Here is a 27416-nt window from a genome sequence, read left to right as displayed (position 1 = left end):
AGAGTAAGAAGAAGCTCATTATCATTTATCATTATTTGTTTTGGTTCTGTTCTGTAGTTTCATTTTCTCCACCTCTCATTTGGTTCTCCACACCTGTTCCTCATTTCTAGTCTTAAGGTAATGTATTTAAACCCTGTCTTGTTCCCTGTGTCTTGGCTGTTCATTGTAAGTCTAGATGTTTTTTGAAAGCCCTTAGCTAAGTTTGTACTCTGTGCCTTTGTGTTTATCTTGGCCTCTGAGTTTATCCTAGCCTCTGTTATAGCCTGCTTCCCCTGTTTGCCTTCGTGTATTTTTGTTTGTCTTTGTTATCATGTATCCACATACTCTCTGTATTGGCTCAATGACTATGACTCTAGATTTGCCCCTAATAAATCTCGGTCTTCTCCGCACATGCTTCCACCTCCTTACCGCACACTGTTACAGGTGCTTGCGAATTTATATGACAGTGAAAGATTTTTGTAAAAACTTAGTTAATAACAGTATATGCTTGACTGTAGGTGGGACCTTTCACATACTGTGACAGCCCAAAAATGTCATCATCTATATAGATTACCTATATAAATATTGAAATAATCAGATAAGACAAAATATTAAAATTCAGTGGAGATTGCTGACAGCAGTTATATAAAACAAAATTTGCAGAATAGTTCAGAGACCTAGATACATTTATGAATAAATTTTGTGTACATTTCAGTACAATACAAACATCTTCAAATTAGGTGAAATCACCAAATGTTATCTGAAATGCACTGAAAAGCAGTATCTTAAAAAAACAAAGGCTACTTCAATTGTTTTATTGCTCTCTCTAGAGGCATTAAGGTGCCAATTCAATGAGAACACTTGTAGTGTTAATATAGTATAAGAGATTAATTTAAAACAAACTATTAGGAGCAAAAGAAAGTAAAAGAAAAAAATTATGTTGATAGCAAAATAAGGGATAGCTTTAGATTGATAGAAGTAGCACCCAGTCAAGTATATGGTTGACATACAAAAAATAAGAGATTAGCTAAATTTGCCATGCAATTTTTTGGTATCCTGTTAAATTTATTATCAGTGAAGACTGGTAAGATGAAGACATTAGAGGCATACCAGTTCCCATGCTGTTCTGAGGACATTGTTTTATTGCTATTGTAGCATTTAAATATTAATTAAAGTGTCTGGCACATGCCCTTGTTCAGAACGACATACAGAAGTGCTTTGTAATCTTTATAAAATACATATGCTCCTCATGTGAGAATAGATAGTTCAATGTTAAGAATACTATCAGGCTAAAGCTCTGGTTAGAGTGGAAAAGTTCTTTAATGCATATTTAATTGCTTTGTGAAACAGTAAAGAGGGAAATTTTTAGTCTTCAAATGAAGAGAGGAAAATACAAACTTTGAGCACAATGACATCAATACATTAAGTAAAGTGATGGTATTCAAGGTAAAATGAAAATAGCATAATCCATATTAACTAAAGTCACTGCATAATCTTAAATTATTCAGTTACCACTAACATATCCTTAGTCTTGAAAACTAGTGTCAAACAAGCCACTGAGCTTTGTCGTAATTTTGAACAACCTTCCTTTGTCAAAATTCAAAATGGATTATGGTAATGCATTTGTTATGGCAGAGGGTCTAATCTAGGACTAGGTTATGTAATTTTATAGGCTGTTTCATTAAAAAGAAAATAAGCATTCAAATGCTGTTCATATGTATGAAACATTAAATAGGCTATGCCAAAATTTCTCTGTATACAGACACGTTTGTGATTTTGCTATATAGTAATACATGTGTGCATTAATTAATTTCTGTTGTGGGTAAAGGGAATGTTGTGATTGGCGCATATGCATGATCAAAACGTTTGAATCAGTTTATCAGGGGGACATTTGTAATGAATCATTTTATACGTCTCATCACTGATAAAACTCACCAATCCGAAAGCACTAATTGCATTTTAACACTGAATCTCTGTCTGAAACACTTGATTGCACAATTCCATACGTCACTTTTCTGAATGTAGAAGCTTCATCCATTTGCTGCTTTTTATTATTTTGCTTGGATATAAACTCCCAGACGGCAAGGAACAGTGCTTTTGGGATTTCACCATGCAGGAGCACCTGCAAACAAGGAGCTGTTCTCATATGAGAAGATCTTTGTGGCATTGGACATCTATAGATGGTCTTTTTCGTGCAAAATGTACTCTATTGTATTACGCGAGCATTTTCGGTACTTGAGAAAAATGGATTTAAAAGGTTTTCTGGATGGTAATCATATTTAGTATATGTGCTTCAATATTTGCTCAGAAAATACACCAAACTTGAAAAGTCGAAGCAGTCATGTTACAAAATGGCCCAATCACGCAGCTCCACACATGGCACCTGGAGCAGATAGCTTCCACAACTGCTGCGGACTGCACCGGAGCTCACTAGAAGCAAACCTCAGACCACTGATTTCAGAAGGACCAGTGCTTTGGACTGATCCCGAGCTTGAAAACAGCTTCATACTTGACCAAAAGTATCGAATTCACAGACCAAGCGAACCTGGAAAAAGCTCTAGTGTGAAAATGACCTAAAATTACTATAGGCTGAGAAACTTTCTAATGTGTTGCATTTTCTACAAACCTGGGTGATTGTGTCAGTTTAAATATGAATAATAATTTACAGTTATATTAGTTTAAAAGCTTATCCACCACTTATCACCATCACCGAACATCAGGCCATACAGGAAACTGAAGCCTAGGAAAGCAGAATTGTGTTGAATGGATTTCCCCTATAAGTGTTGATCTCTTGAATCAGTTCCTCACTCAGTGTGTTGTGCTTTGTGTTAAACCCTGTGTTATCATATCACTTTCTAAAAAACTAAATTCTTCACTGAATGGCTACAGACCAGATGCTTTAACCTCTGTAAGTCATGAAATTATTTAAGGGACATGTATATTATAGCACTTCAGAATCATGACTGACAGCTTCCAGGACTCTCTGCAGGTCACATACAGAGGTTATTAATCTGTAGATGATGCCAGCAGTTGTCTTTACACTACATCCTGCAAAACTTGGTATGCTGTTTGTAGTTTGAGTCAGTTCAGATTTGTGTCAGTTCGGTGTTCCCCCTCCTTCTACTACTGGATCAACAACTTACTGTACAACAGGAATCAAGATGGAAATTTACCATCTGCCTTACCACTAAAGGGCTGATTAGTGCTCTACTCTCTTTACATGTAGTTATTATAGTGACTCTATTACTTAAGTATGATATTAATGAAAAATATGAAATATTACATCATCCTGTGGTCACACCAAGAACTGCACACACAGAGTAATTATAAAAAGGGAATATAGAATGTGAATAGAAGCAGTTTATTATTTTAGTTTTATTTGAGTGATACTTTGTAAGGCAAACAGAGTCTGCATTAAAAAGGGCCGCATCTGCACAATCAAACACATAGTTAGTGACATCAAGTTTTCCTTAACGGGTAACAGACATTTAACCTAAGTCACTTAATAAAACTACAACGTGGTGTGTTTTGTTTTTTAGAAAATTATTACTGAAAACAAGCTATATAGAAAGAGGACAGCTGGCTAAAGCGAGGTGAGCGTTGCTCAGTCTGACTCCACCCTCTTGTGGGTGTGGTTTAAAATTTCTGGGGGCAGATGCAACTAGCACACCTGTCTACTCCCTTTCTGCTATCGCTGTCAGGTGAGTCTCAATCTCTTCCTCACTTAGAGTTCTGAGAAAAAAAAGGGAGAGAGAGAATTAGAAAGAGAATTAGAAGGAGTAAAGTTACTTTGCATGTCAACAAGTTTTTAAACAAATTTTTAAACCATATAATTTTTACAGATTCTTGGAGAACACACAGACAACTTAAAGTAATAACCAAATAGAATCAAGGGAGTAATAAAAACAGCCATTCATTGACCCATATCAGCCATGTCAATATGTCTGCATTCCCCAAAACCTTTACAACATATGGACTATGGGTGAATGGTAGCCTCATCCTGAATATTGAAAGGTATTTACAGGTTTTGGAAATGCAACCACACACACATACATCTGATAGCATGCTCCATACCTGAATTTGGGGTTTTCTTTGCTAACTATGCCCACCTCTATTTCACTGGACTTGAAGTCCATTGATAAGACAGATGACAGGCAGGAAATGGCCAACTATAGGACAGAAGGAAAACACAAATGTGCAATAGGAGTGAGTTTTCATACATAGCAGCCATTACCACTTAACTAAACCCTATGAAGTATACCTGACTCCAGGCATCATCCCTGACTCCAGGTATCATGAGTATCCAAATAACACTTGGATAAGATTGTAAACAACTGAGAAGGCTTGACGGACTGAGCAGAAGAAACTAAATTAACAGTATCTGAAGTCTATTTTTCCCCCTAATATAGTGCATTGTGACCAGCTGCTTAGGCAGAGGTTCCCAACTTTTTACAACACTTGGAACACGTGACCAACCACATAAGCTTCCATGGCCCAACACAGGGTTTAACCGACCAGATTGCTACTTAGACACTATACATTCCTATTGAAAAAAAGAATAACATTTTGCAATGACTTGCAACGGAACAATAAAACCACATTTTACAGAGTTAAAATGGCAGTCATACCAGCCAATTTAACATGTTCTTCCTATCTGATGCTTTGTTTCAGTAAAACAATTAAAGCACACAACAAAAAATATTACTTCATTTTCATTAATGATCTTAAATAAACAAACTTAAAAAACATCCTACCTACAGTATCACAGACTGAAAACAACAGTGCTCAGCAATATTTTTCATGATTAAAATACAGCTAGGTTAGACGTGGTGAACTCAGAACCTTGTCCTGATTGTATTTGTGAATCTTTTTTACTCAGTACACAAGCATGTGGTGTTGTCCCACCTCCACAGTCCGATTGTAAGTGAGCTCTGGACATTTCTTCAGCTTTTTCTCCAGGTAACTATTCGCCTCTGTTTGTTTGGGACCCACACCTGTGGCCCGGAAACCACAAAAATACCCAGCAGGGTCACATTTGTACAACATAGGCCCCCGCTGTGGGTCCATGGCGATCAGGATCATACCTAAAGAAAAAACAGACCAAGGAAGGCTTTGTGATTCTTTATGCACCATAAAATTGTATTAAAGTAATAGTCATCAGCAGTAATTTCACATTACAGCACATTCAAGCATGTCCTGATAAAAAGGATGTGCCGTGTATGCCTTTGTTGGGATTGGGGTAATAACAGTATTTGAAAAGAATACAATAATAAAGCAAAGGTTAAGCAGTAAGTTTAAGTCATAAACAGCAAACGATAGACAGTGAACAGGAAGTAGACTCACAGCAGCCAAGAGGCCTCATCTCAGCATTCTGGGTGTAAATCTGCGAGATGTCCGCAATGCGCCGACACAACATATCCACTGTGATTTCATAGCCAAACTTGTACTTCCACTCAGCAGCTTCCACACGAGCACGGTGCACCTGAGAGCGGCTGTCAGCTACAAAGCACAACATAAAGGTGTGTGTGTGAGAGTTTGTGTGTTTGTGTGTGTGTTTGAGTGGATCTTTAACAAAATTAATACCATTATGTGAAGACAATTATCTGTTTGAGAAAGATAGAGAAAAGCAGAGCTGTATGTATGTGTTTCTATATGTATGTGTGTGACAAAGATAGTATGGGAGAACATTTATAATTGTGTCAGTTTGTTTGTTCAGCACTGTAAGATAAGACACTCACCATAATGTCCAGTCATTACACACCCGATGCATTGTGTGAGACGGAACATGTTTGTAATAGTAGAAGGATCTAGAAGTTTGTCCTGCATGTGAGGAAGAAGAAAGAAAAAGTAATAGATCTCACGGATACTCAAATACAAATTAGAAAGTGCAAGCACACCAACACCACCAAATCTCTCCACTGTAGCTCCAGAGGATCTCACTTTCTTTCTTCCTTATAATTACACACACACACACACACACACACACACACACACACACACACACACACATACCCAATCACTCAAAAATAACATATCAGCTTATTAGTGTAACACAACAGTATCTCACATTCTATTTGGCTTTGCACTGTGTGTGTGTACTGGACTATACTGACAATAATGACTGAGCTACTCTGCTTGCCAGTGTAATTTAAGAATATGACTCTCTGATAGATATGAGACAGCCTTATGCAAACTGTGCACTAACTCCTGTATACACTTGGTTGATCATGAATCTTGAGTAAGAAAAATCCATATGAAAATGTAAATACACCCAAGACACTTTAATTTAAATGTAAATCTGATCGCTTAAAGCAGCATTTCTCAAAGTAGCCCTTGGGGTCCACCTGACTTTAGAATGTCTTTTTATAAAGTTTTTATAAAGTTCCAAAGTTATGGTTGCATAACATAGATATAGTTCAAAAGTCTTCGTTTCACATCTTCACTTCTTACATCTCTACCTCTCCTAGGATATTTATAAAATCACCTGCATCAAGGCAAAACCAAAAGAGCTAAAGGCATTGACTGTTAACTCTCCCACTTGCCAAATAAGAATGTTTGTTTTTGTGTTATCTGGATAACTGAGAAACTGTGCTGTGTAGCCTGGATGACGTACCGGAACTTTCTTCTGTGTGACAACCACGGCACAGTCATTTCCTCTGAGGCCCACTGAGGTCAGGCCACTCTGTGCAATGGCCTTAAAGGCATACTCTGAATTTAACATTGTAAATACAAAAGAAAAGAAAGAAAGGAATAGAAAGAAAGACAGAAACTAAGAAAGAAGCATGGTGTGAAAGACACAGGTGGTGTCTCAGCAGAATATGAGCATCACATTTTTGTCCATGAGTAAAACATATGCTACATATGGATCAGACACAACATCCTTTATTTCCTGTGTAAACTAAATTTGTCTAAGATAACGTATGCATGTACGTCATGTCAAAAAAATGGGTGTAACGTGTTAATCTTTGTGTAGACTAAATATGATTGATGTAAATGATTTTGAAGTCAAACAAGTCGAAGTCACGGACTCACGTCATTGCGGAAAATAAGTCGAGGCCTACCTTACCTATGTATTCTTAGTGACCTGTACATACATATATCAGCATATACATTATAAAAATGCACAGCTGCTCTTTCATTTGTCCGTTGAAAAATGTCGAAGACGAGACCGATGTGCACAGACTTAGCTAGCATAGGAAGTCCTGTAAAACATCTAGGAGCACCAGACGTCTTAATTCGCATTAGTCTAAAGTTAAGGAAGCCAGATAGGATGCCTGAATAGCTTACCAACTTGATAGAGGCGGCCTTCTGGCGAGAATATAGTGATGTGTCGATCAAACCCTGCGTTTGAACCCCGAGACATCGTGAATAACTAGTAAACTATATTTTGTCCTACAGCAAATGATCACATTTAGCGAACGTTTGCTATAGTCGTGTAAATAGACGACAGTGAATAAGCTTATGGCTTATCGTTTTTTACTTTCTCTTTCTGTTGAGCGACTCTTTCTACGTCAGCGTACTCTTTATCCGTCATAAGGAAGGCCGGACCAAGTAGTCTACGACCTGCTCTTAATTTAAAAATGATAACTTTTATCGTGGACATTTAAATACTTAAACATTAAATTACATGATTTTTATGGAACGATTTTAAACCACGATAACATAAAAGAGACATTTATTCTAAAATACTTTTGGAAGAGCATCGAAGTGCGGAGCTATGAGCTTCCATCAGTCTCATTCAATCTCACCTGTCCTATCCCCTCCCTCTCGATAAGAACTCGTGTGGGGCTTTACATTATGGAAAGCCAAAATAGTCAAAATTCGTCTCAAAGTAAATGCATTTTATTTGTAAAACGGCGCAAAAATCAACCATTATATGTCAGTTTAAAACTCCGTAATAAAAACTCGCCACTTTAAGTGCTCTAAAACACAGCTTTTGCATCCCTCCAACAGCATTTAAAAGTGCCGCTTTATAGTAAGATAATTCGCCCAATTGCTCACGAACAAGGTCAGATCAGCCTATTACAGATCTTATCACCTGATAAACCAGTGCTCAAGTTTGTTTGTTTTTTGGGATACACATATGTGTTAATTTGTTTGATAATTCATTTATTCATGCAGTTCTTAGCTAGTTAGAGGTTTAGTGGACCTAGCAGTAGTGACCATGGTTAGGTGCCTACCACAGCTGGAAGTTGGCGAGGAGAAACTTCATCTTGCGTTGTTGATGGACACTTAATGACTGCACTCGACTACTATCAACAGACAATCTTGGACGTCTTTACAGACCCACTCCAGATCAGGCAATTCTCAACTTACTGATTTTAAAACCACATTTCTTTGTGAACCTTTAGATAAATGTTTATAGAGATAAATTGTGAAGGGGTGGGGGAGACAGCAATCTTTCAATTATCAAAGTTAAGTAAAGCAAACAGACTTATCATGGTAATAAAATTGTTTATTTTATTTAAATCATCTTAAATTTCATGAGCTTACCCATGTATCATTCAGTTCAAATTTACTTGTATAGTACTTTTCATTACAGGTGTTATCACAAACCAGCTGTACAGACATCAGAGTCCAATTACAAGGCAACATTAGTAAAGAAAAACTTTCAGATCATGAGGAAACCTTGAGAGCAACCAAGACTCAGAAGTGAAAGGGTTGCCCAGGATTTTGTTTGTCTGGCTCCCCCTCTCTCATCCCAAGCTCCAGCACCAGAGTCCTGGCACCCTACTCATGTCCTGCACCAGAGGGGGCTCCTCCTGTGCTCTGCTCACCAGAGGGAGCTATCCCTGAAGGCGCTGCCTCCGCAATGTTCTAAGGGCATTCCTCTCACTATACCCTGCCAACCCAAGGACATCACCTCCAATATGCCTTGCCAAACTGAGGGCTTTGCTCCTGCTGTGCCCTGAGATGCCCTACTCGCAGGAGGCCCTACCTCTGCCACACTCAGGATGACAACAACTCTGCCATGTCCTATGCTCAGGACAAAGCTGCCACCACTAACCTGTCCAGCTGACCATATGGTCTCCAGATGCCACACAGGGCCCTGGTTCTGTTCTTCTCACTGCAGGATTCTTCCTCTTCCTTCTCTTGTCTCATCTGATTCTCTCCAGGTCCTGTCACTCACTTTAGAATGTGTGATGCAAAGGATTGGCAAGCTTCAACAGCAGTAGTATGTCTTGGTTGAGCAGTGCTGGTGTGCCCTCAAGATTTACTATCGTTACCTGATTAGGTATTCAAAATAAGTGCATATAGATCCTAGGTGTAATCCAATTCTAGAGGACTGTTTTCTTAGCCGAGGTAAAACCCACAAAGAACATTTTACTTTGCACTAACTTCCAACTAAGATCATTTAAGAGACATAAATATGGATTGCAATTATAATTAATCTTGATTAAATCAGGTGAAAGGTTTGTGAGCAGCACACAAAACTATCTGGGCATCACAGCTGAAAGGTCATGTGATCCTCCTACTCAATAAATTTTTAGAGCATCCATTTAGAAGACCATTACAGTAATCTAGTGTTGATTAAATAAAAGTGTGGGCCAATTTTCATTGCATGTAATGAGGAAAGGCAGTTTTAGTAAGATTAAGTATGCAAGTGTGAGAGTCAAATAGATCAGAGCACAGGTGAACCTCTGGATACTGCAATACAAGGTGAAAAACTACTATCTGCTTGACATCTCAGAACCTAATTCTCTGCCTATCATGCTCTGCGCTGATCAGTGTGGATCTCATTAAAAGGCTTACATCTTTGTAATGACAGCCACCACATCCTGCCACCTATTTCCTCCTTTCAACCTTGGGGGCTCACCCCAATTAGATGCCTCTCTGCATCTCCTTCATCAGGCATTCTGGGTTGTGCAAAGGTCTTTATCCCCAATGTTTAGGTCTCAGATAAAGCCATTTCTGTCTCTCCAAAACTGCACTGCAAATTGCTGTCTCTACTTTGCTGATATGCTTGATCAGAGAGGGCATCGTTCAAAGGATTGATGCTTTGCCAAGTGTGTCAGTCTCTGAGCTCAATAAAACATAGACAGCTGTCCACTGCAGCACATGGATGATGTGCTTTCACTTCTGAAAGGGTGAAAGGGGCCACAATATTCTCAATGATCATCCTCAGAGCACATATCAAGTTCTGCTGCATCTGGACAGCCAGGACCTGATGCTGTTGTAATGCACAAAGAGTTGTTGGGATTCTGCTGGGTCCTGTATGGGACTCAGCACCATTACCTTTCAGAAAACGTTGGTTATAATCCTGCAGGGCTTACAGAATGTATTACATTGACAATATATGTGAACACTCTGATAAGTATAACTGCAAGCTGTACTGCACCATCTAAAGAATTCCAGTCTGCAGCTGAACAAGTTGAAATGCTTCTTCAACCAATCTACTTGGCATTTCCTGGGTTACTGTCAGAGCGCTTGGCATCCAGCCATATAAATAACAAGCCAAATAAATAACCAAATAGTAACATACATGAGCATAACTTTTCATTGAAAAGTGCTGAGGACAAGAAGACCAAGTATTGCGTACAATTTAGTCTACAACTCAAATTCAGGTTCCCTTTAAGAAATCAAATCTTCAGGCAAGCCTATTCATTAAAAAGAAATCATTGCTAGGACTGAAAGGTAAAGGTTCACGAAAGGTTTTATAGCCACATTTGCCAAGCCTCATGGGTTTGAAGGAGTATGAGTACTATGATTTAAATATATATTTGTAGTACAATTGTTTTTCATTTTGATTAAAAATTTGTTTTGTTTCATGAAATGTTTGTGCCATATTTATTAACTCAGTATTTTGTGACAAAATATAAGCATGCGTGTTTTATGTAACATAATGCATTTTGTTTTTTTAACTAAAACAAGTTATAGTGAATGTTATACAACATGTTATATAAAACATTTTAGAGTACATTTTCAAAAAGGTGTGGGGACAAAATCAGCCATTTCAGAAATAGGTGGGAACATGTCCCCAATATCACCAGCAAAGATTATGCCTATAATGACATGGACATTGTCAACAACCAATAGATGAGATCTCTCCAGCACCAAACAGGGAGCAGCAAAGAGGATACAGGGTACAAGGTTCTTGTCTTTTTTCTATTTTTAACTGTTTTTAGTACAAATCACTACACACAAATGGAGAGCTATGACAAAAAGCTGCTTCTGTTCCATTGTTTAACAGTTTCTCTAAAAAAATGTAATGTCTTTATAAGTGATAGGTTGTCCGAATTTATTCTCTTAAAAGTATTTTGAAGGTTGGTTTCAAACTTTTCTAGTATGTGGTTAGCATTAGTCAAGTAAAATTATCTACAGACGAATAGTTACTCTTTTTCACAAAGTTAATACAAAAAATATACATAGTGGTGTAACAACTGCTTTCTGTACAAGAATGACAAAAGGGAAAACAAAGACAAGCTGTTCTGCTGTCATCTTGGAAAACGTAAAAAGATATCTAAATTAAATGACCTTAAAAATAACGCTCTAGAACGAATCATGTTATTTGGGGGGATATTATGGAAAATATATCGAGAACAATCTACTTCACTTTACGGTTTTGTCACTCTGTATTTCTATCAAACGTTTAATCAAGAATATGCAGGGTTCTGTAATTACTGGACTAAAAGTGCGGGCTGGCTCAGCGTTGCGAATATGCAGTATTGCACGAGACCGCAAATCTGGCTATAGAGATTGCATAAAAGTGTTAGTTTATCTTGAATATAGACGCGGACAAACGCCTCCCCGAATTTGCCGTTGTGTAATGAGTTTTCTGTTCTTTGGGGTTGTCACACGCACGCTTGTCTATGACATCATACTGCGTTCTGAATGAAGCTAGAACCGCGGGATAATGAAAATCGGATTCTTCTCTTTTTAAGAACTTAAATTCTGCGTATCTATCGATTTGGATAGATGCGTTCGGTTTTTTTCCAGTGTTCCCACCAACCCTTTTACGCACCAGTTTTCGTTATAGTTTTTTGACTATTGTTTCCAGGTCAGGGATTCGGTGTTTCCTGTGCGGCTTGTTTGTACTAAAGATGGCCGGTGATGGAGGCGCTCTGAAGGATATCAATGAGATTAAATGCCAATTCCGGACTAGAGAGGGTTTTTACAAGCTACTTACGCTTTCGGATTCACAGCAAAGAGGTGGGTTATCCCGGGGTCCTTCAGCGAGTTCCACAGTGGGCCCCGGGGCTGGACCGGGTTCGATACCGGGCGGTGGTGTTGGGCTGGTGCAGGGGCCCGGGGCAACCTCCTCCTCCAGTGCCGCAGCCAACTCCTCTCCGGCAGGTTTCCTGCCCCCGGTTCGGGTCTCCATGGTGAAGCTTCAGCCGGAAGACCCGAGTGAGGAATCCGAACGAGTCTGTTTCAACATCGGCAGGGAACTTTACTTCTATACGTACACAAACATCAAAAAGGTGGGAGAGCACCAGGAAATCTAATATTGCTGAACTGGCATGCATATATGCTAGCTAGGTAGCTAGTTACCTATTTGGTTTGCTTCACAAGCTTATTGTTGCTAACCTGAGGTTTGCCCTGCTAGCGACCCACTTGGCTAGCTCTAGCAAACTAGTATGTCTATTTTACCAATACGTTATCCACTTTGTTAGAAGGCTAGCTAGCTAATGCATATTGGTTGCTTTATATGTAGTTTGTGTGTCCTTGGATAAATAAACCGATGTGCCATAACCTAACTGTTATTAAATCTAGCTACATTTAAATTCAAGTGATTTTAGCTAGTTACATAAGAAGTTATTGGCTGTAGCTAGTCGTGTTCAACAGACTGTTTGGAAGAGATATCTTCCAAATGCGGACGATCGATAAGACAATAAAATGTTAGCAAACAGTTAGCTACCACAATAACGGCAGTATCATCTGTCGGCTCCAGCTAGTAGAGTAGGAGTAGGTGTGTGCCATGTGTTACAGTTAAACCCGTAAACCCCAGATAGTGGTTTCGTTAGCTAGCTAGGTAGTTGGCTTTTAATCCAGAAAGGATCAGTTTATGAAGAACTTGCTTCATGGGGAAAAAAGGTTCGGAGGGCCACCATGAGGCCTTCCATGTTTCCAACCGTCACGATTTGTTGTCCGTTTCGATTCTGACAACGCACGCATTGGTAAAAATGCATTGTGATTAGTTATTATATATATATATATATATATATATATATATATATATTTATTTATTGTACAATAGTCAATGTCTGTTTAACCTACATATGGTTGGCTAGCATGAGGATTTACAGAGTCTTTAAGGACAGGAATCATGGGGTAGCTGAAAGTGTAAGAAACCTGTTTGCACTGACAGGAAGTGCACAGAAAATGCAGGGATAAAGGAATCTTGTGATCCTACCAATTGGCCCTTTTAGCATATATTACTTTGAGGCTTAAATAGATCACACATTATCAGTTCATCAAATTGTTTGCCTGTGTATCATTTGTAAACCTGTCCTGCAGGGTAGGCCTTTTAATATTACAACAGATTTTCCTCTGATGCATTTACATTGTTCTGGCATGGCTAATGGTATGTGTTCACTGCATGTATGAACGATTTCTCTCTCCACATCTTTGATACTCATGATGTCAATCATGAGGTCTTGGTTTTCAAATTAATTCTTTTTTAGTCATGTAGGCTATGCTCATTAACTTGGTTCTGAAATACACTTTTGGGTTAAATATTTCAGTGAAGTATGGTAGACTTGTAGTTAAAACATTCCTCATTTGTATTAAAGGCAACCGTTGACGCATTCCTGCTTAAATATGATATTTTTGAAATGTGCTGATCTGCAAATACTGAGCTTAAACACATGCTGATGGCATGCTGGATCTAAGTATGTCAGAAATGTTCTGGCATGCAGCATTTCTTTTAATTTTGAATTTAAGTGTTTGAATTTAAGTTTTGGAACTATGTAGTCACATCCTGGTGTTGCACGGACAATGGGCCTTTTTTCTGACTGGTCAAATCACATGCTGCTGCATGTGATTTTGGGTAAATTTGAAACTATCTCAATATTTGTCATTTTGCTGTCAGTTATGTTTGCACTGTTCACCATCCCACAATCCCTTGTGGACACGTATAGTACGTACGTTTGCCAGGGAGGGAGGGATGGATGGAAAATTTCTATTTGCATAATTGTAAGGACATTCTCAACCAACAAAGTTTCTTTCTGCTTAAGCTTTATGGCATAATGGGTAAAAATAGTATTATTTCCTGTTTATTTGTAGAATTTGTCAGTTCACTGTTTCTATACACTGATAAAAAGTGGACACTGCTTATATTACTCTTTCTGTATTGATGCATAATAAATGGAATCAACATTTCATGTATGCACTTGTTTTTACAATATTATTTTTATTAAAATTAGTGAAGGTCAACATTAAGGTAACAAGTGACATACATTCAGGTAACATTAAGGTAACATACAAGCCTATTTCAAAAATAAACAATGGTAACAAGCAGTACAGTAATGACAAAAAGCTCTATTCCAAGACACACAATGCTCTCTCTCTATCTTGAGAGAAAGCATGCTAGATGTCTTCATAGTGAACATAAAAAAGTCTCTTGCTATTTGCACAGTAAAAATGTGGTCAGTCGTTTCAATGTCATTCTTATGGAATAGCAGTATCAATCTTGCTTGAGGGGTGTATATATAAAGAAACGTCTGGACAACTTCTGCTATGGTGGCTCACAGGAAATGTAATAAAATATAAAAGTAATTCAGTAACTGATTCTTTAGGAAAGGATTTGCAAGTTTCGAGATGTGCAATTGGTATGCTTCAGAGCAAAACCTAGTTCTTTTTAGTTTATTATGCATATTGTGGTCCATGAAATTAGCTACTTCAACTAATTGTGAAATGAGAAACAAATTAAATCTTATCATATGTAGTAATGCAACTGTGATTCATTTTTTAGTGATTGGTCTCAGGATCAGAGCTTTCTTCATCATCAGTAAGATGTTGTCACATGTTGTCTACATATCTCCTTTCAAGCTTTTATAAATGAGTTTCTTTCTCCTCCTCCATCAACTTTGCTATTGATCTATTTACTGCCGTCAACAGCCATTCTAAATTTGATTATGTAATCGAAATGTTAAGAAACCCAGACCTTCAACTGTGAAAGATGAATATTCAATTGGGGGGATGACTGTATGATGGACAGGAGTCACACATCACTTAAATTTGATTGAAAATGGAATGTAGATTAAGCTCAAAAGAGCAAATAATTCAACAACCATATGTTGACCATGGTGGAGCCACAGAGAGAGTGACTTGTACTCTGCAATTTTGATCAGCGACAACGAGGTTGTGGAACGTCATAATAAAGTTGTATATAAGGTACAGTTAGCCTACCATTCCCCCACTAGCAACCTAAGGGCACATTGTCCATTAGCATTTTTTATGCTAGTTAGCATTTTGGGTGTTCTAGCATCAAGATTGTCCTTAGCCTACTTTTCTGATTTAAAAAAATAAAACAAAAAAACAATTATAGCACTTTAATGTAAATCTTCCTTCAGAGTAAAGCATCTTTGTTGCCAAATTTCTTGAATTTGTGTGCCTTATCTGGTTAGTGCACCTGTATACTCAATTAAATCACTTGATGACATCGAATATTCTTAAAATACAATACTATTATCAACATAAAATTTATTAGGACTAATATAAGTACCCGCTTACCGATTTTCTTTTTTTCTTCCCCCCCCCCACTTGTTCTTCAGATGTCTACATGCAACCGTTGACCAGAAATCCCATACTGAATACACTGTGCGGTTTTTTGGGGGTTTTTTATTGGTAAATTTTCACAGCTATTGTGCCTGTCCTTTTTAAATAGCCTTTTAGAACCTGCTTCCAGTATAAAATAATTTCATATTGTCAAACAAAATTCAATTACCATCAAAGCAACTGCGTGACATGTTTTAAAAAGTACATAGAATGTTAGTAAAGTTCTTTATTTGTGTTCCTTTCCTTAGTAACCTAATGCAAAAAAATGCACAAGCCTTTGGTTACTTCCCAAAAGTTTTCCAGGCGCAAGTGGTGTGATTTTAGCAACAGTTTCAACAAATAGAGGACACTTAGACAAAAGCATGCGTTCCTCACTTGCCTCATTTGGTCAACCACTCAGTCAACTATAGCCATGCGCACAGTAAAACATTGCATTCTAAGCCAGATGGTGCTGTGCCTGCGTGTGACACTGTTTGGCAAAACTGATGCAGCCATAGATATTGTTTTTAGTCAATAAGTTGATCGCCAATGCTTTTGGACATTATGGAAAGGAAGAGGCTTATTGTAGCTGAAGTTTATGTGGAGTCGTTTGGGGGCATTATGAGCTGGAAGCTGAGAGAATTCTAGCGTGGACTGCGATGTTTGTATTGCTAATCACTGGATGTTTACATTCAATGCTGGAAAAATCTTGAACACTTGATGTATAGTGACTAATGACTTTGTGTGCATTTGGAGAGGATTTTGGGCTCTTTGAAGATGTCTAGCACAACTAATGGAAAGTACTGTGTAGCTCCTAAATAATTTCATGTATATGCTCAAAAATTTTCACTTTATTGGACAGTACCCTGGTTAATCAGGAGATACGGAGTCTGACTGAAAATGAATCTTCAGCATCCAAATGCACATTATAAAACCCCAAAATAGGTGTTTTTTGTTTTTGACATTTTCTTCTGTATTAGTTGAGCTCAGATGGAACCTATATGATGGAAAAAATAAGCCTGGATGTAAATGCATGTCTTCTTCCAAGTGTCTACTTCAATTTGAATCCTGAACAATCATTGTGTAATGTGTACAATTTCAGATTTAAAAATTAGTTTAAAACTGGTGGTGCTCATAGGGGCTAAATTTAGTTCCAATTATTCAAATCTATGTTTATCTTTTAGAAGGAATAACTGAATGGCATTTTTGGCCCATTTTGTCATTGCTACATCAAAATATAAGCACTCTTCATCTTTCTGGTATATATCTTGTCCAGTTTTGATTAATGGTTTACAAGTTCTATATTTTCATCCTCTTCTCTGACCCTGAAAGAGCTTATTTGTTTTAATTAGTTCAGTTTCTTTTATATTATGGAACAGTCTTACAATGTCTTGAAAATTTGTTAGTATTATATTTGACAAATTCCCATGTATAAGTATTTGGAGAGTGCTTCATAATTATCATTAATCTCATTTCATCGTTAGTCTTATTAATGTTAGTCCATTTTAGGCTTGTGGTGGCAATAGGGTGGACAGCGAAGCTCAGGTTTCTAATCTGTGGTCTATCTCACGATCCCTCTTCCCATCACTCATTAACAAGACCCTAAGGTACTTAAAATTTTCCTTTTGGAGGAATGGTTCTCACTCACTTATCATTTTCATGTCACATTCACATACAAAACACTGAAGTGCATGGTGAAGGCCTCTATATGAGGAAGCCAGAAGAGCATCCTTGTCCATAAAAAGGGATGCAACCTCATAGGACCCACCAGAAACCCTCTTGTTGTAGACTGTTTTGTTATTGTGTTCATGAATATCACCTGTTTTCAGAAAATTGAAAAGAAAATAAAACCAGTTCACTTAACAGAATCACTTTGGCTATGTTCACATTTCCAATCTATAGTTGGTCAGGCTAGGAGAGATAGCACTTGTCTTCTGTGACTTTCTGCAAGGAAACCAAGGAAACTGATGATGGATGATCCATCCAGGACGGACGTTTCAACCGTTCATCAAGATTACAAAAATTAAGAAAGTAATCGTTAACTCAGATCTCAAAATAGGAATAATATAAAACTGTGATGTAAGGACGTTTTTAAATGCAACACAGTACTTGATGGACGACAGGTTCAAACATGTGCATACTCTGTTCACCATCTTGTCAGAAATCCAATTGTAGAAGACATTGCTTATGCTAGCAGTACTTTGCCTAAAGGGCAGCCATGCAGCACATGATGATGGTAAGAGAAAAATTGGAGAGTTGCTGATTCTCTAACAAAAGAGAGGCTATAGCAATGTACCACTGTTTAGCAATGAGTGCAAAGTGTACCTCTTGGCTCAGACAGCCTTAACAGATTAAAATAATTGTAAGATAATCACAAAAGGCTCTGACTGCACCAAATCCATTCAATGTTTTATGACTTATCTTCTAGCATCAGTAAAGAATATCAAGAATCTATACCATTCATCATCCAGTAGGAATTTGTTAGAAGAATTTATTGCAGAACACAAAGGGCATATGATGGTTAATGAATCAGCTGTAGTCTAATGGGGGGCTGATGGTGAGGAGGGGGTGTGCAATTTGGATTATTTTAGTTATTTATTGCCAGCTATATGGCAAAGACTATGATGCTTGGACCAGCTTCAGTTCATTTTCTTGTGTTAATTACATATATCTTTGACTGTTCAAACATGTATGGCATTTAGTTGACACATTTATCCAAAGCAACTTACAATTATGGCTGAGTACAATTTGAGCAATTGAGGGTTAAGGGCCTTGCTCAGGGACACAACAATGGCAACTTGAAGGCAGTGGGGCTTGAACTAGCAACCTTCTGATTACTAGTCAAGTACCTACAGTGTTAGGGCAGTGGTACTGCGCTACGACCGCCATATTCATGGCTGAATACAGTATTATGTTGACAGTGTAATGAAAACTGCTGTTCTTGGTCATTCTTGCAGTGCTGCAAAGTAATTTACATTGCTTTAATACAAAATCTTTTTAGATAATGCTGAGACCTTATATAAAGACCGCCACAAAAAAAGCAATTTGTTCAGAGCACTCAGGCTTTTCCTCCATTTACTTCTATTTTGTGAGCTGAGCACATGGTTTTATGTTCACAACCCACTACAATGTTTACATCATGGATTGCTGTTTGCCCCTGAAGAAAGGTTATCTGGTGGCAGCAAATTTTGCAGCCATCAAGACAAAAAAAAAAAAAAAAATCATCCAATGCCGTACACAAACAATATTATTCATTATGACATATGGTACACGTGCAACTCGGTGCAACTGTTAGGTATGTCTGGGAAGTTTGAAAGTTGGCTGCATGTTATTCTATTAATGTTTTAATAAAGTATTAAAAATATTACCAGGTAAAAGTATGTCATCTCTCATTCTGCTGTCTATTGTGCTGCAAGGAGAAGAATTCAGAATTCATATTGAACTGTTGTCCTTCCAAAAATCTAAATCCAAGTGGGAAGAAACTTGGTTAGGTGCTAATAGAAAAGCAGGTTTCTTGCAAGATGCTTCGCCCATGCCCCTCAACAGCAAAAGGGATGGATGGGTGAAGCATCAAAAGGCATAGCCATGACAGAAAAGTGTAAATACACTGGTAGATTGTTTTATGGTGTCTGACCTCTCTCTCTGTCTCTCTTTCTGTGTGTCCCTGTAGGCCGTGGATCTTAGTAAGCCTATAGATAAGCGTATATACAAGGGGACACAGCCCACCTGTCATGACTTCAATCAGTACTCCGCCACTGCAGACAGTGTGGCTCTCATCGTGGGCTTTTCTGCAGGCCAGGTGCAGTACCTGGACCCTATCAAGAAAGAGACCAGCAAGCTCTTCAATGAAGAGGTGTGTTTGTAAACCGAAAGTGCATAGCAAAAAAAAGTTCAAATTAAAATTTGTGAATTTTAGTTAGTGACTTTTATGTTGTACAATCTTTTACAAGATTCCTTCTTCATATTAAGATGGACATGATGGCTATGTATAGATACTGTGGAAACCATGATGGAAACCATGATGTCACTTAAAAGCCAGCAGCAAAATAAATATAAATGAAATGCAATACAAATGATGAACAAAAACAATACAAACAACAAATATGAGAAATAGTTAGAACAGTAAGTAGCACACCTCATTGTGACAATTGGAGGTTTGTGAATTGGCAATTAGAAGTTCACATCAGGGCCCTGAAGAGACCCTTAAAGGAGCAGGTGCTCAAACTTAAAAAGGAGCACATGGATAAACATTTTAAAATAACTACACTGTGATCTGCTGATGAAATTGTTGCTCTCTTTAATCTATCTTGCCAGGGATGCACTGCTTTTCGGCCTTACAAAGTTCATTAGTTGTTTTGTTGTTTTTTTGAGGTATTTTTGTTCTAACTACAAATGTAATTATGAATAGGCCTATCTAACAACATTGAATAGTGAATGACATCGTGTGTGTGTGTCTGCGCGTGCACGTTTGTGTGAGATTATTCTTATTTCTTAAAAAGACCTGTATTGAAGGTGTGATGAGTGTTTCCTGCTTGATCAAGATTTCCTGATTCAGCTCTCAGCCAAAGTAAATTTACTTTCCTCTCCATGATCTAACCTTCACACTGACTTGTTAAGGTTTTAAAGAAGTAATAAACTGAAAAATGTTTAAAATAAAGAAAGTGAATGGGGATGAGTTATCAGGATTACTCTGTCTAATAATGAATAATCACTAATAATGAATAATCACTAATGAATCAATATCTGCATGTCTGCTTTTCTAGATTATTCTTATAAATCTGGATCCTTGATACAAGTAGATACTTGCTGTATAAATTGAATAGCATGTAATAGCTTTCAGAATAATCAAATTCACTTTTATAGCCAAAGTTGTTTTGTTTTTGTTTTTGTTTTTTTTTTAGTCCGATAGACTTTCTTTGTACAGATCAGATATGCTGAGCTTTTCAGAGCCCCAAACTGGCTCTTGCACCTAATAGTTATCTTGACCATGAGGTCATCAGTACACTCTTCTGCCTTTTATTATGACTTTCTCTTTATTAGCTTGGCTTCATATAGCACTATTATATATTTCCTGTACATTCCTGTACGTGTCTTGAATGATTGTAGTAGCTCTTGATAAGAGTGCTGATGAAATTAGGAACAAAAATGGTACAAAACAAAGCATCTCAGAGGGGCAGATGTGTCAAAAGTTGGCTTTAGGTCCTGAGTTCCACAACAGATAAGCATTTTTCCCCCATCATCATGGGCTTGCTGGTTCAAGTACCAGTGATGCCACAGCCAGGGAGTCCAAGGGAGCAAAATTGTTGCTGCACTCTGGGTAGGAGGCATGGTGTTACTATGCGCCCTGTGAATCACAGCTACACTACTAACACATTGAGAATGTGTGCTCATGTTTGGTGATGAGGGCAGTTAGTGCTTTCCTCCAAGACGGTTCAGCTGCTCTGTGTTGCAGCATGGACAACTACATTGAACATATGTTGGTGGTAGTTGTATTACAGCAAATGGCTTAACAAATAAAATTAGGAGAAAAAAGGCATAAACCTACCTTAGAATGTTGCAGCACATTTGTAATGAACCTTTGGATTTGCTGGCTTGCCTGGAAGGCATTGGACAACCGTTCTTCTCTGCAGAAAGATAAATTGATCTATTCAGACATTTACTAGAGCACTCATTCTTGGACCTCAAATTCCTCTACACTTCACATTTTAGCAAATTTTTAAAGTTAAATTTGTGAATTGTCATTTATTTGGTGTTGGGTGTGTGTAGTTTAAATTAAAATGTGAAGTGCAGGTCAACTTGCAGCCCAAGATTAAAAAACACTGCACTAGTCTAATTTGGGTTTGCAGGTAAGAAAGTAATTTAGAAAATCTACTTCATAAAGTGAAGGTCTGCTGGCTTCAAACTGAAGGATTTATCACATGCAGTCTTCATTCTCTTAGTTGGGTTTATTGTTGTACCATAAGTGGAAAAACTAATATTGGGAACTAAAATGGGAAATCAGTAATAATGGCCATCTAGATATTCTGAAAAGTCTATAACATACCTGGTATTATCTCTCCTTTGCTTTCCAGAGATTAATAGACAAAACTAAAGTGACATGTCTGAAATGGTTGCCCAAATCTGAGAATCTGTTCCTGGCCTCTCATGCCAGCGGCCACCTCTACCTCTACAATGTAGAGCACCCCTGTGGTACCACTGCTCCACAATACTCGCTGCTCCGACAGGGGGAGGGTTTTACTGTCTACGCATGCAAGACCAAGACACCTCGCAACCCCTTACTGCGCTGGGCAGTAGGTGAGGGAGGCCTAAATGAGTTTTCATTCTCTCCGGACGGTGTACATGTGGCCTGCGTGGGCCAGGATGGCTGTCTCCGTGTCTTCCACTTTGACTCAATGGAACTGCAAGGCATCATGAAGAGTTACTTTGGCGGTCTGCTCTGCGTGTCGTGGAGCCCAGACGGGAAGTACCTGGCTACAGGTGGTGAAGATGACCTGGTCACTGTGTGGTCATTTACGGAGAGCCGCGTGGTTGCTCGGGGTCACGGCCACAAGTCATGGGTCAATGTAGTGGCCTTTGACCCCTTTACCACCAGCATAGAAGAAGAAGAGCCAATGGAACTAAGTGGCAGTGAAGAGGACCTTCACCAGGGAGCACTGAACTTCAGTCGTGTGCGCACGAGCAGTACTCTGTCCCGTCTCTCTCGTCACAGTTCCAAAGGTGGAGCACCTTCTGTGTCATACCGGTTTGGATCAGTCGGACAGGACACACAGTTCTGCTTGTGGGACCTTACTGATGATATTCTGTATCCACGCTTGCCGCTGTCCCGTGCCCTTACCAACACTTTCAGTCCCAATGCGCCACCTTCTGTCAGTGGTGGAATGAACAGCACAAGTGGAAGTGGAGGGGTTGAAGGTCACCATCATCCTTCCAATCAGCCAGTGACGCTGCCCCTACCTTTGCCTCGCTCACTGTCCCGGTCCAACTCCCTCCCCCACCCTGCTGTTGCCAATGCTACCAAAAGCCAGGGAGTGACAGAGAGTGGAGGGACAGTAGGATCCAACAGTGCAGGAGGAAGTACGCCATTCAGCATTGGACGCTTCGCAACACTGTCTCTGCAGGAGCGAAAATCAGACAAATCGGGCACAGGAGGAGAAAAAGAGCACAAACGTTACCACAGCCTTGGAAATATCAGCAAGAGCAATGACAAGATCAATGTAGCGCCACGTAGCAACCGCCTAGATGCCTCCAAGGTGCTAGGAACAACGCTGTGCCCACGCATGAATGAGGTGCCGTTGCTGGAGCCACTGGTGTGTAAGAAGATCGCCCATGAGAGACTCACAGTTCTGGTCTTCATGGATGATTGCATCATCACGGCATGTCAAGAGGGACTCATCTGTACATGGGCAAGGCCAGGCAAAGTGGTGAGTCCTTGAAATATGGTAAAGATAGTGAGGAAGAAATTAATTCCGCCAGATGATATTACATTCTTTAGCTACTTCAGTGTACATTTTTGTGTTTTCATGGTCTTGTAAAATTGAAAACTAATTCATCATAAATGTCTCTTTTTTACCTTGATGATGTAGCATCCTTCACAACCATTATCAACACAAAATGGAAACTCACCGAGTGGGACAGTGGTATAGCCAGCAACAGAACTATAAGCTTGATCACCTGTACCCACGCTTCTTGCTTCCTGTTTTTCAGAGACTTGGCTTCCTATCCTATACCAGGAGGTAGTGTGCTGCAGTGGTATCACTGTTACACTGAGAATGTTACTCCTCACCTTCAGCTCATCCAGACTTATAACTTAGTCATAATTACCATCCTGGAGAACACAAAAACACAGCTTATCTAAAGACATGTAACACAAATATGCAGACAGGCTCATTCTACTCAATTATACACATCTTTACTTCTGTCTCTATGCCATCTATCCTTCTGTAAATCACTTTCCTTTGATGAACTGCAGAACAACATGGAGACTGAAACATTCCTTCCACTATAGTCTTTCCTCCACCTCACTTATTGCAAAGGATGAGAAGAAGTAGAAGGGGAAAAAAACTACAGAAACTTCGATGCCACGGCCATTGTACCTTATTTATTTATCATTGAAACTGTAGTAATTTATATTGTACATATTCAGAATATAATGGCAGAGGACTAAACGTATTGGAATAATGTACTTACTTAATATATGAAGATCCTATATTGTACATAATGACAGTTGCAAAGAATGCTTGTGAGAAAAAAAGGGGGAGGGTCCTGAAGTTTTTGTTTCTTAATACTAGCACCTCCTACACCAACAAGACCAATGAGTACTATATATTTGCATTCTGTGCTCTGACATTTAGAACTGAGATTTAGCCAAAGTCCATTTTTCCAGACAACTAAGCTCTCTGGGTTGCTGATTCATAGGAAATGTCCTGAAGAGCTGTTTTCAACAAGGCCAATACCCATTTATAAATTAGTTAAAATGCCATCAGATACAGTCCAGTAAATGGGTAAGAAAAAAAAGGGACCTCTTTACAGTTCTCAGCTATTAATTAACCCCCAGTCGTTGAAAACTAGTGCACAAAAATAAAATTAAAATTATTTATTATTCAATGACTTCTGAGTTAATCATGAACATTTACTATGTTGAACCCAAAGTAAAACTAATCAAAGAAGGATACTTACTGTAGTTAAGTAGTTAATTTAACTATTGTAGCATCTACGTTGTACGTATTACCTGCTATGCCTCTTGCAAGATTTTGCACATTTTAACCATTTGAATTCAGCAAGTTAGAGGGGTCCAAATGGACATTCCAAAAGGTGGAATCAGCGAGTTAGATGGCTTACCTAACTCTTCTTAATCTATTTTTTTCAGTTTGTTGCAAAATATCTAATTATACAACTGTGTGTAGACTAGATGTCATGTACCTTCAGTTGCTATATGGCTATAACAAATCCCACATATCTTAAGATGTATGAATAGTTAGCTTGGCCAGCCGGTTTGACTCTGTGATCCTCCTGTGTGAAGTACACCCCCTAGAGGCATACTTTCAGCCCATTTTTTCCTAATAAATGGTCTTTCTTTAAGAAACATCAAGCTACTAAAGTTATTGGATATCAGTTCTCTCATTTTATTCTTCGTATCCATTAAACTACATGCTGTTTTTTCACTGGTGATCACAATATTTTCCCCTGAATTATTATATGTGACTGTTAATTGTGTTTGTGTTTTTAGGAGTTTTTAAGTTTTAACACAAGAATCTTTCCCCTGCTTTTTCATTCATATGACTATAGCCTTGCAGGCCATGACAGAGCTGTCTTTATTGGGGGAATAACATGGGGAAATGCAGTGGACCAATTAATTTGGTGTATGTCGTATCCTTGTTGTGTGTTTTTAGCATATAAGCAGATAAAAAATTACTAGGCATAATCATCCATTTTATTTCAGAAATGTGTGGGGCTTTTGTCTCATCAGTGTATGTATGTCCTAACAGTTGAGTGCAAAAAAGTAAATAACCTGGTTACAAAAAAAGATCATCTTGTGCTTATCAAGTTATATACACTGAAGGCTCCTTCCTGCATGGCTGAAATGCAGTCTGGCCTTGTTAAGTATTGTAAGAATAACAATGGACATTTAGGCACACCGTTGGAGAATGGGGGCCCATTCTGTAATAATGCTTTTCTTTTTTAAAGTGGTTTACAGAACTTCCTTGGCATGTGTTGTTGTTTCAGAATGTGTGTTCATTTAACATACAGTAATGCCTAAGTGGCAAACATCACTATATCAAGTTTGTATATGGATATCTGTAATTAAATATCAAATGCCATAAATCTCTTTTATAGACTGTTTTACTATAGAGGCTAATTGTTACCTAATAAATTGATGCCTTCATGAAATTTGCAGTGAGGAATATTTTCATGTGTGAAATACACAGCACTTTACGTGGATGTTTGCAGAATTGGAAAAAAAAAAAAAAAAAAAAAAGGTCTAGCTACTTCTCTAGCGTCCCACATAGAAAACTAATAGAAAGGGGCCCAGATAAAATAAAATAAAAATCAGACCGTCACTGTGATATAAGGTGAACCAGGTGAACAGAGGATGGTTCCAAAGATGCAAACAACGAAGTAGGTGATAAAAGGTGGGTCTTCAGCTTTCGGGAAACTAAGTTCTGTATGCCTTAAAAAGGTTGACCCCGACGTGATTTGAACACGCAACCTTCTGATCTGGAGTCAGACGCGCTACCGTTGCGCCACGAGGTCTGTAAAGCCATATAGAGTAAATATACTTTTAATAGGGCGGAGGCTTGCACTAAGTCTAAACTTCAATGACTTCGTGGCGCAATGGTAGTGCGTCTGACTCCAAATCAAAAGATTGCGTGTTCAAATCACGTCGGGGTTAACCTTTTTGGGTACGTGGCTTGTATGGTGGCTCTCACGATTATTTTATTTATGTACGTACAGCAAACACGGCTGTATCAGCACTGCAATGGGATTTCCTTTTTTTTTTTTTTTTTTTTTTTTGCTCTGATCTGGTCGTCGGAAATGGCCAAACCTTTATAGTTTTGTGTGGTAACATGTACCGACCGATAACAATATTGTGAAGTACATTGTTATGATCACTTTAAATAAATGTGCCTTTTTTATTGTATTTAAATAGAATCAATGAGTGAGAAAAATACGGGCTCGTCCGGGATTTGAACCCGGGACCTCTCGCACCCTAAGCGAGAATCATACCCCTAGACCAACGAGCCACAACGATGTTTTTTGTAGTCTTTGTATATGTGGTCTCACATTAATGTTTTTTTTTTGGGGGGGGGTTTGACGGGGGGGTTTAATATTTGGCTCTCCAGTGTACTGATTAAAAATCACAAATTGGAAACCCCTTGCATTTTTGCAGAAAGGTCAACTTCTGATTGTGTTCAACAATCAGGTGTTTGTGCCTCCAGTAGCAAGAAGAAAACGCAACATATGACATATACTTTTTCATTTGTGAGACGTAGTTTCATATTTACATGAACATCATTTTTCCAAAGACATTTGTCATTGTTTCTTGTATTCTAACAGTTTGCTAGTGAACATTTCTGCTTACAGAATGTGAGGCACGTGACTAAACGGATGGCTAATTTAGCAGCAGGATTTGTTACGGCGTGATCACCAACGTCACAGCGAAGACAGACGGAAGGTTGTAGATTAAGAACTGTAGAAATTGTCATAGACAATGACTATAACTATTTCTTAACAATTGCCTCTAGTCAGTACATTTTGACATTTTCCCCTAAGCAGTTAGCTTGGCAACCACGCCAATGGCGTCGATAGGCCGTTGAATAGGTTTGCGCATGACATTTGTGAGTTGGGGTTAGTGAGGAAAGGCACGTGACATAGCATGACGTATAGAATGTGGCCGAGTAATTACATTGCATTATTTAAAGGGTGAGAGGTATTAGGGCTATTAGATAATGCATAGGCTTGTTGCATATAGTACTGCAGCTTTAGGAAGAAACTTGGCAATGGAGGAGAACGCACGGAGATCAAAGAAGCGAGGGGGAGGTGAAAAGAGTATGTGTGTGTAAGGGTGTTGTAAAACAGGTGATCAAAAGGCTGCCGTCTCAGTTAAACAGATGGGGTGGGAAACACAAAGAATGCTTGTGAGGAGGTGTTTGGGGTGCAGTCTTCCATATATACATACATACATACATACATATATATATATATATATATATATATATATATATATGTATGTATGTATG

At 38.5% G+C, this 27416-nt stretch overlaps 2 protein-coding genes and 2 non-coding genes across 6 annotated transcripts; 1 reads left to right on the top strand and 3 right to left on the bottom strand.

The window, feature by feature from the left end:
- Window positions 1-3319: 3319 nt before the first annotated feature.
- On the bottom strand, window positions 3320-7496 carry psma6l (proteasome 20S subunit alpha 6, like). The gene is made up of 7 exons (XM_027022919.3): window positions 7267-7496; window positions 6593-6687; window positions 5718-5799; window positions 5323-5478; window positions 4885-5063; window positions 4054-4148; window positions 3320-3711 (listed from the first exon to the last, which is right to left on the bottom strand). Exons 1-7 carry the CDS (start codon window positions 7340-7342, stop codon window positions 3654-3656), a joined length of 741 nt encoding a protein of 246 aa, XP_026878720.1. The 5' UTR covers window positions 7343-7496; the 3' UTR covers window positions 3320-3653.
- A 4316-nt stretch (window positions 7497-11812) lies between these two features.
- Window positions 11813-25566, top strand: zmp:0000000529 (WD repeat-containing protein 20). Of its 3 annotated transcripts, none has more exons than XM_027022938.3 (4): window positions 11813-12129; window positions 19349-19531; window positions 21750-23099; window positions 23262-25566. In XM_027022938.3, exons 1-4 carry the CDS (start codon window positions 12055-12057, stop codon window positions 23319-23321), a joined length of 1668 nt encoding a protein of 555 aa, XP_026878739.2. In that variant the 5' UTR covers window positions 11813-12054; the 3' UTR covers window positions 23322-25566. The 3 variants fall into 3 exon arrangements, with proteins under 3 accessions (XP_026878739.2, XP_081556090.1, XP_026878740.2); XM_081699964.1 differs by having other exon boundaries at window positions 11815-12401; window positions 23383-25566; XM_027022939.3 differs by having other exon boundaries at window positions 11816-12401.
- A 291-nt stretch (window positions 25567-25857) lies between these two features.
- trnaw-cca (transfer RNA tryptophan (anticodon CCA)) lies at window positions 25858-25929 on the bottom strand. The gene has a single exon. It is a non-coding gene; the product is annotated as a tRNA-Trp (tRNA).
- A 419-nt stretch (window positions 25930-26348) lies between these two features.
- On the bottom strand, window positions 26349-26420 carry trnap-agg (transfer RNA proline (anticodon AGG)). Its single transcript has one exon. It is a non-coding gene; the product is annotated as a tRNA-Pro (tRNA).
- Between the last annotated feature and the right edge of the window lie 996 nt (window positions 26421-27416).

Source organism: Electrophorus electricus, chromosome 17 (genome assembly GCF_041902795.1).
Source record: "Electrophorus electricus isolate QZ-2024a chromosome 17, ASM4190279v1, whole genome shotgun sequence".
Classification (NCBI taxonomy): domain Eukaryota; kingdom Metazoa; phylum Chordata; class Actinopteri; order Gymnotiformes; family Gymnotidae; genus Electrophorus; species Electrophorus electricus.
The sequence above is the reverse complement of the archived record's forward strand: the minus strand, read 5'-3'. Positions and strand labels throughout refer to the sequence as shown.

Excerpts from the sequence above, each read along its gene's own strand:
- psma6l (XM_027022919.3), bottom strand. The coding sequence starts at position 7,342 with ATGTCTCGGGGTTCAAACGCAGGGTTTGATCGACACATCACTATATTC. Across the intron at positions 4,149-4,884 it reads CTTACAATCGGACTGTGGAG|TTGGCCATTTCCTGCCTGTC; the intron begins GTGGGACAACAC and ends TCTGTCCTATAG. Across the intron at positions 3,712-4,053 it reads AAAGAAAACCCCAAATTCAG|AACTCTAAGTGAGGAAGAGA; the intron begins GTATGGAGCATG and ends TTTTTTTCTCAG.
- zmp:0000000529 (XM_027022939.3), top strand. The coding sequence starts at position 12,021 with ATGGCCGGTGATGGAGGCGCTCTGAAGGATATCAATGAGATTAAATGC. Across the intron at positions 12,402-19,348 it reads CGTACACAAACATCAAAAAG|GCCGTGGATCTTAGTAAGCC; the intron begins GTGGGAGAGCAC and ends GTGTCCCTGTAG. Across the intron at positions 19,532-21,749 it reads GCAAGCTCTTCAATGAAGAG|AGATTAATAGACAAAACTAA; the intron begins GTGTGTTTGTAA and ends TTTGCTTTCCAG.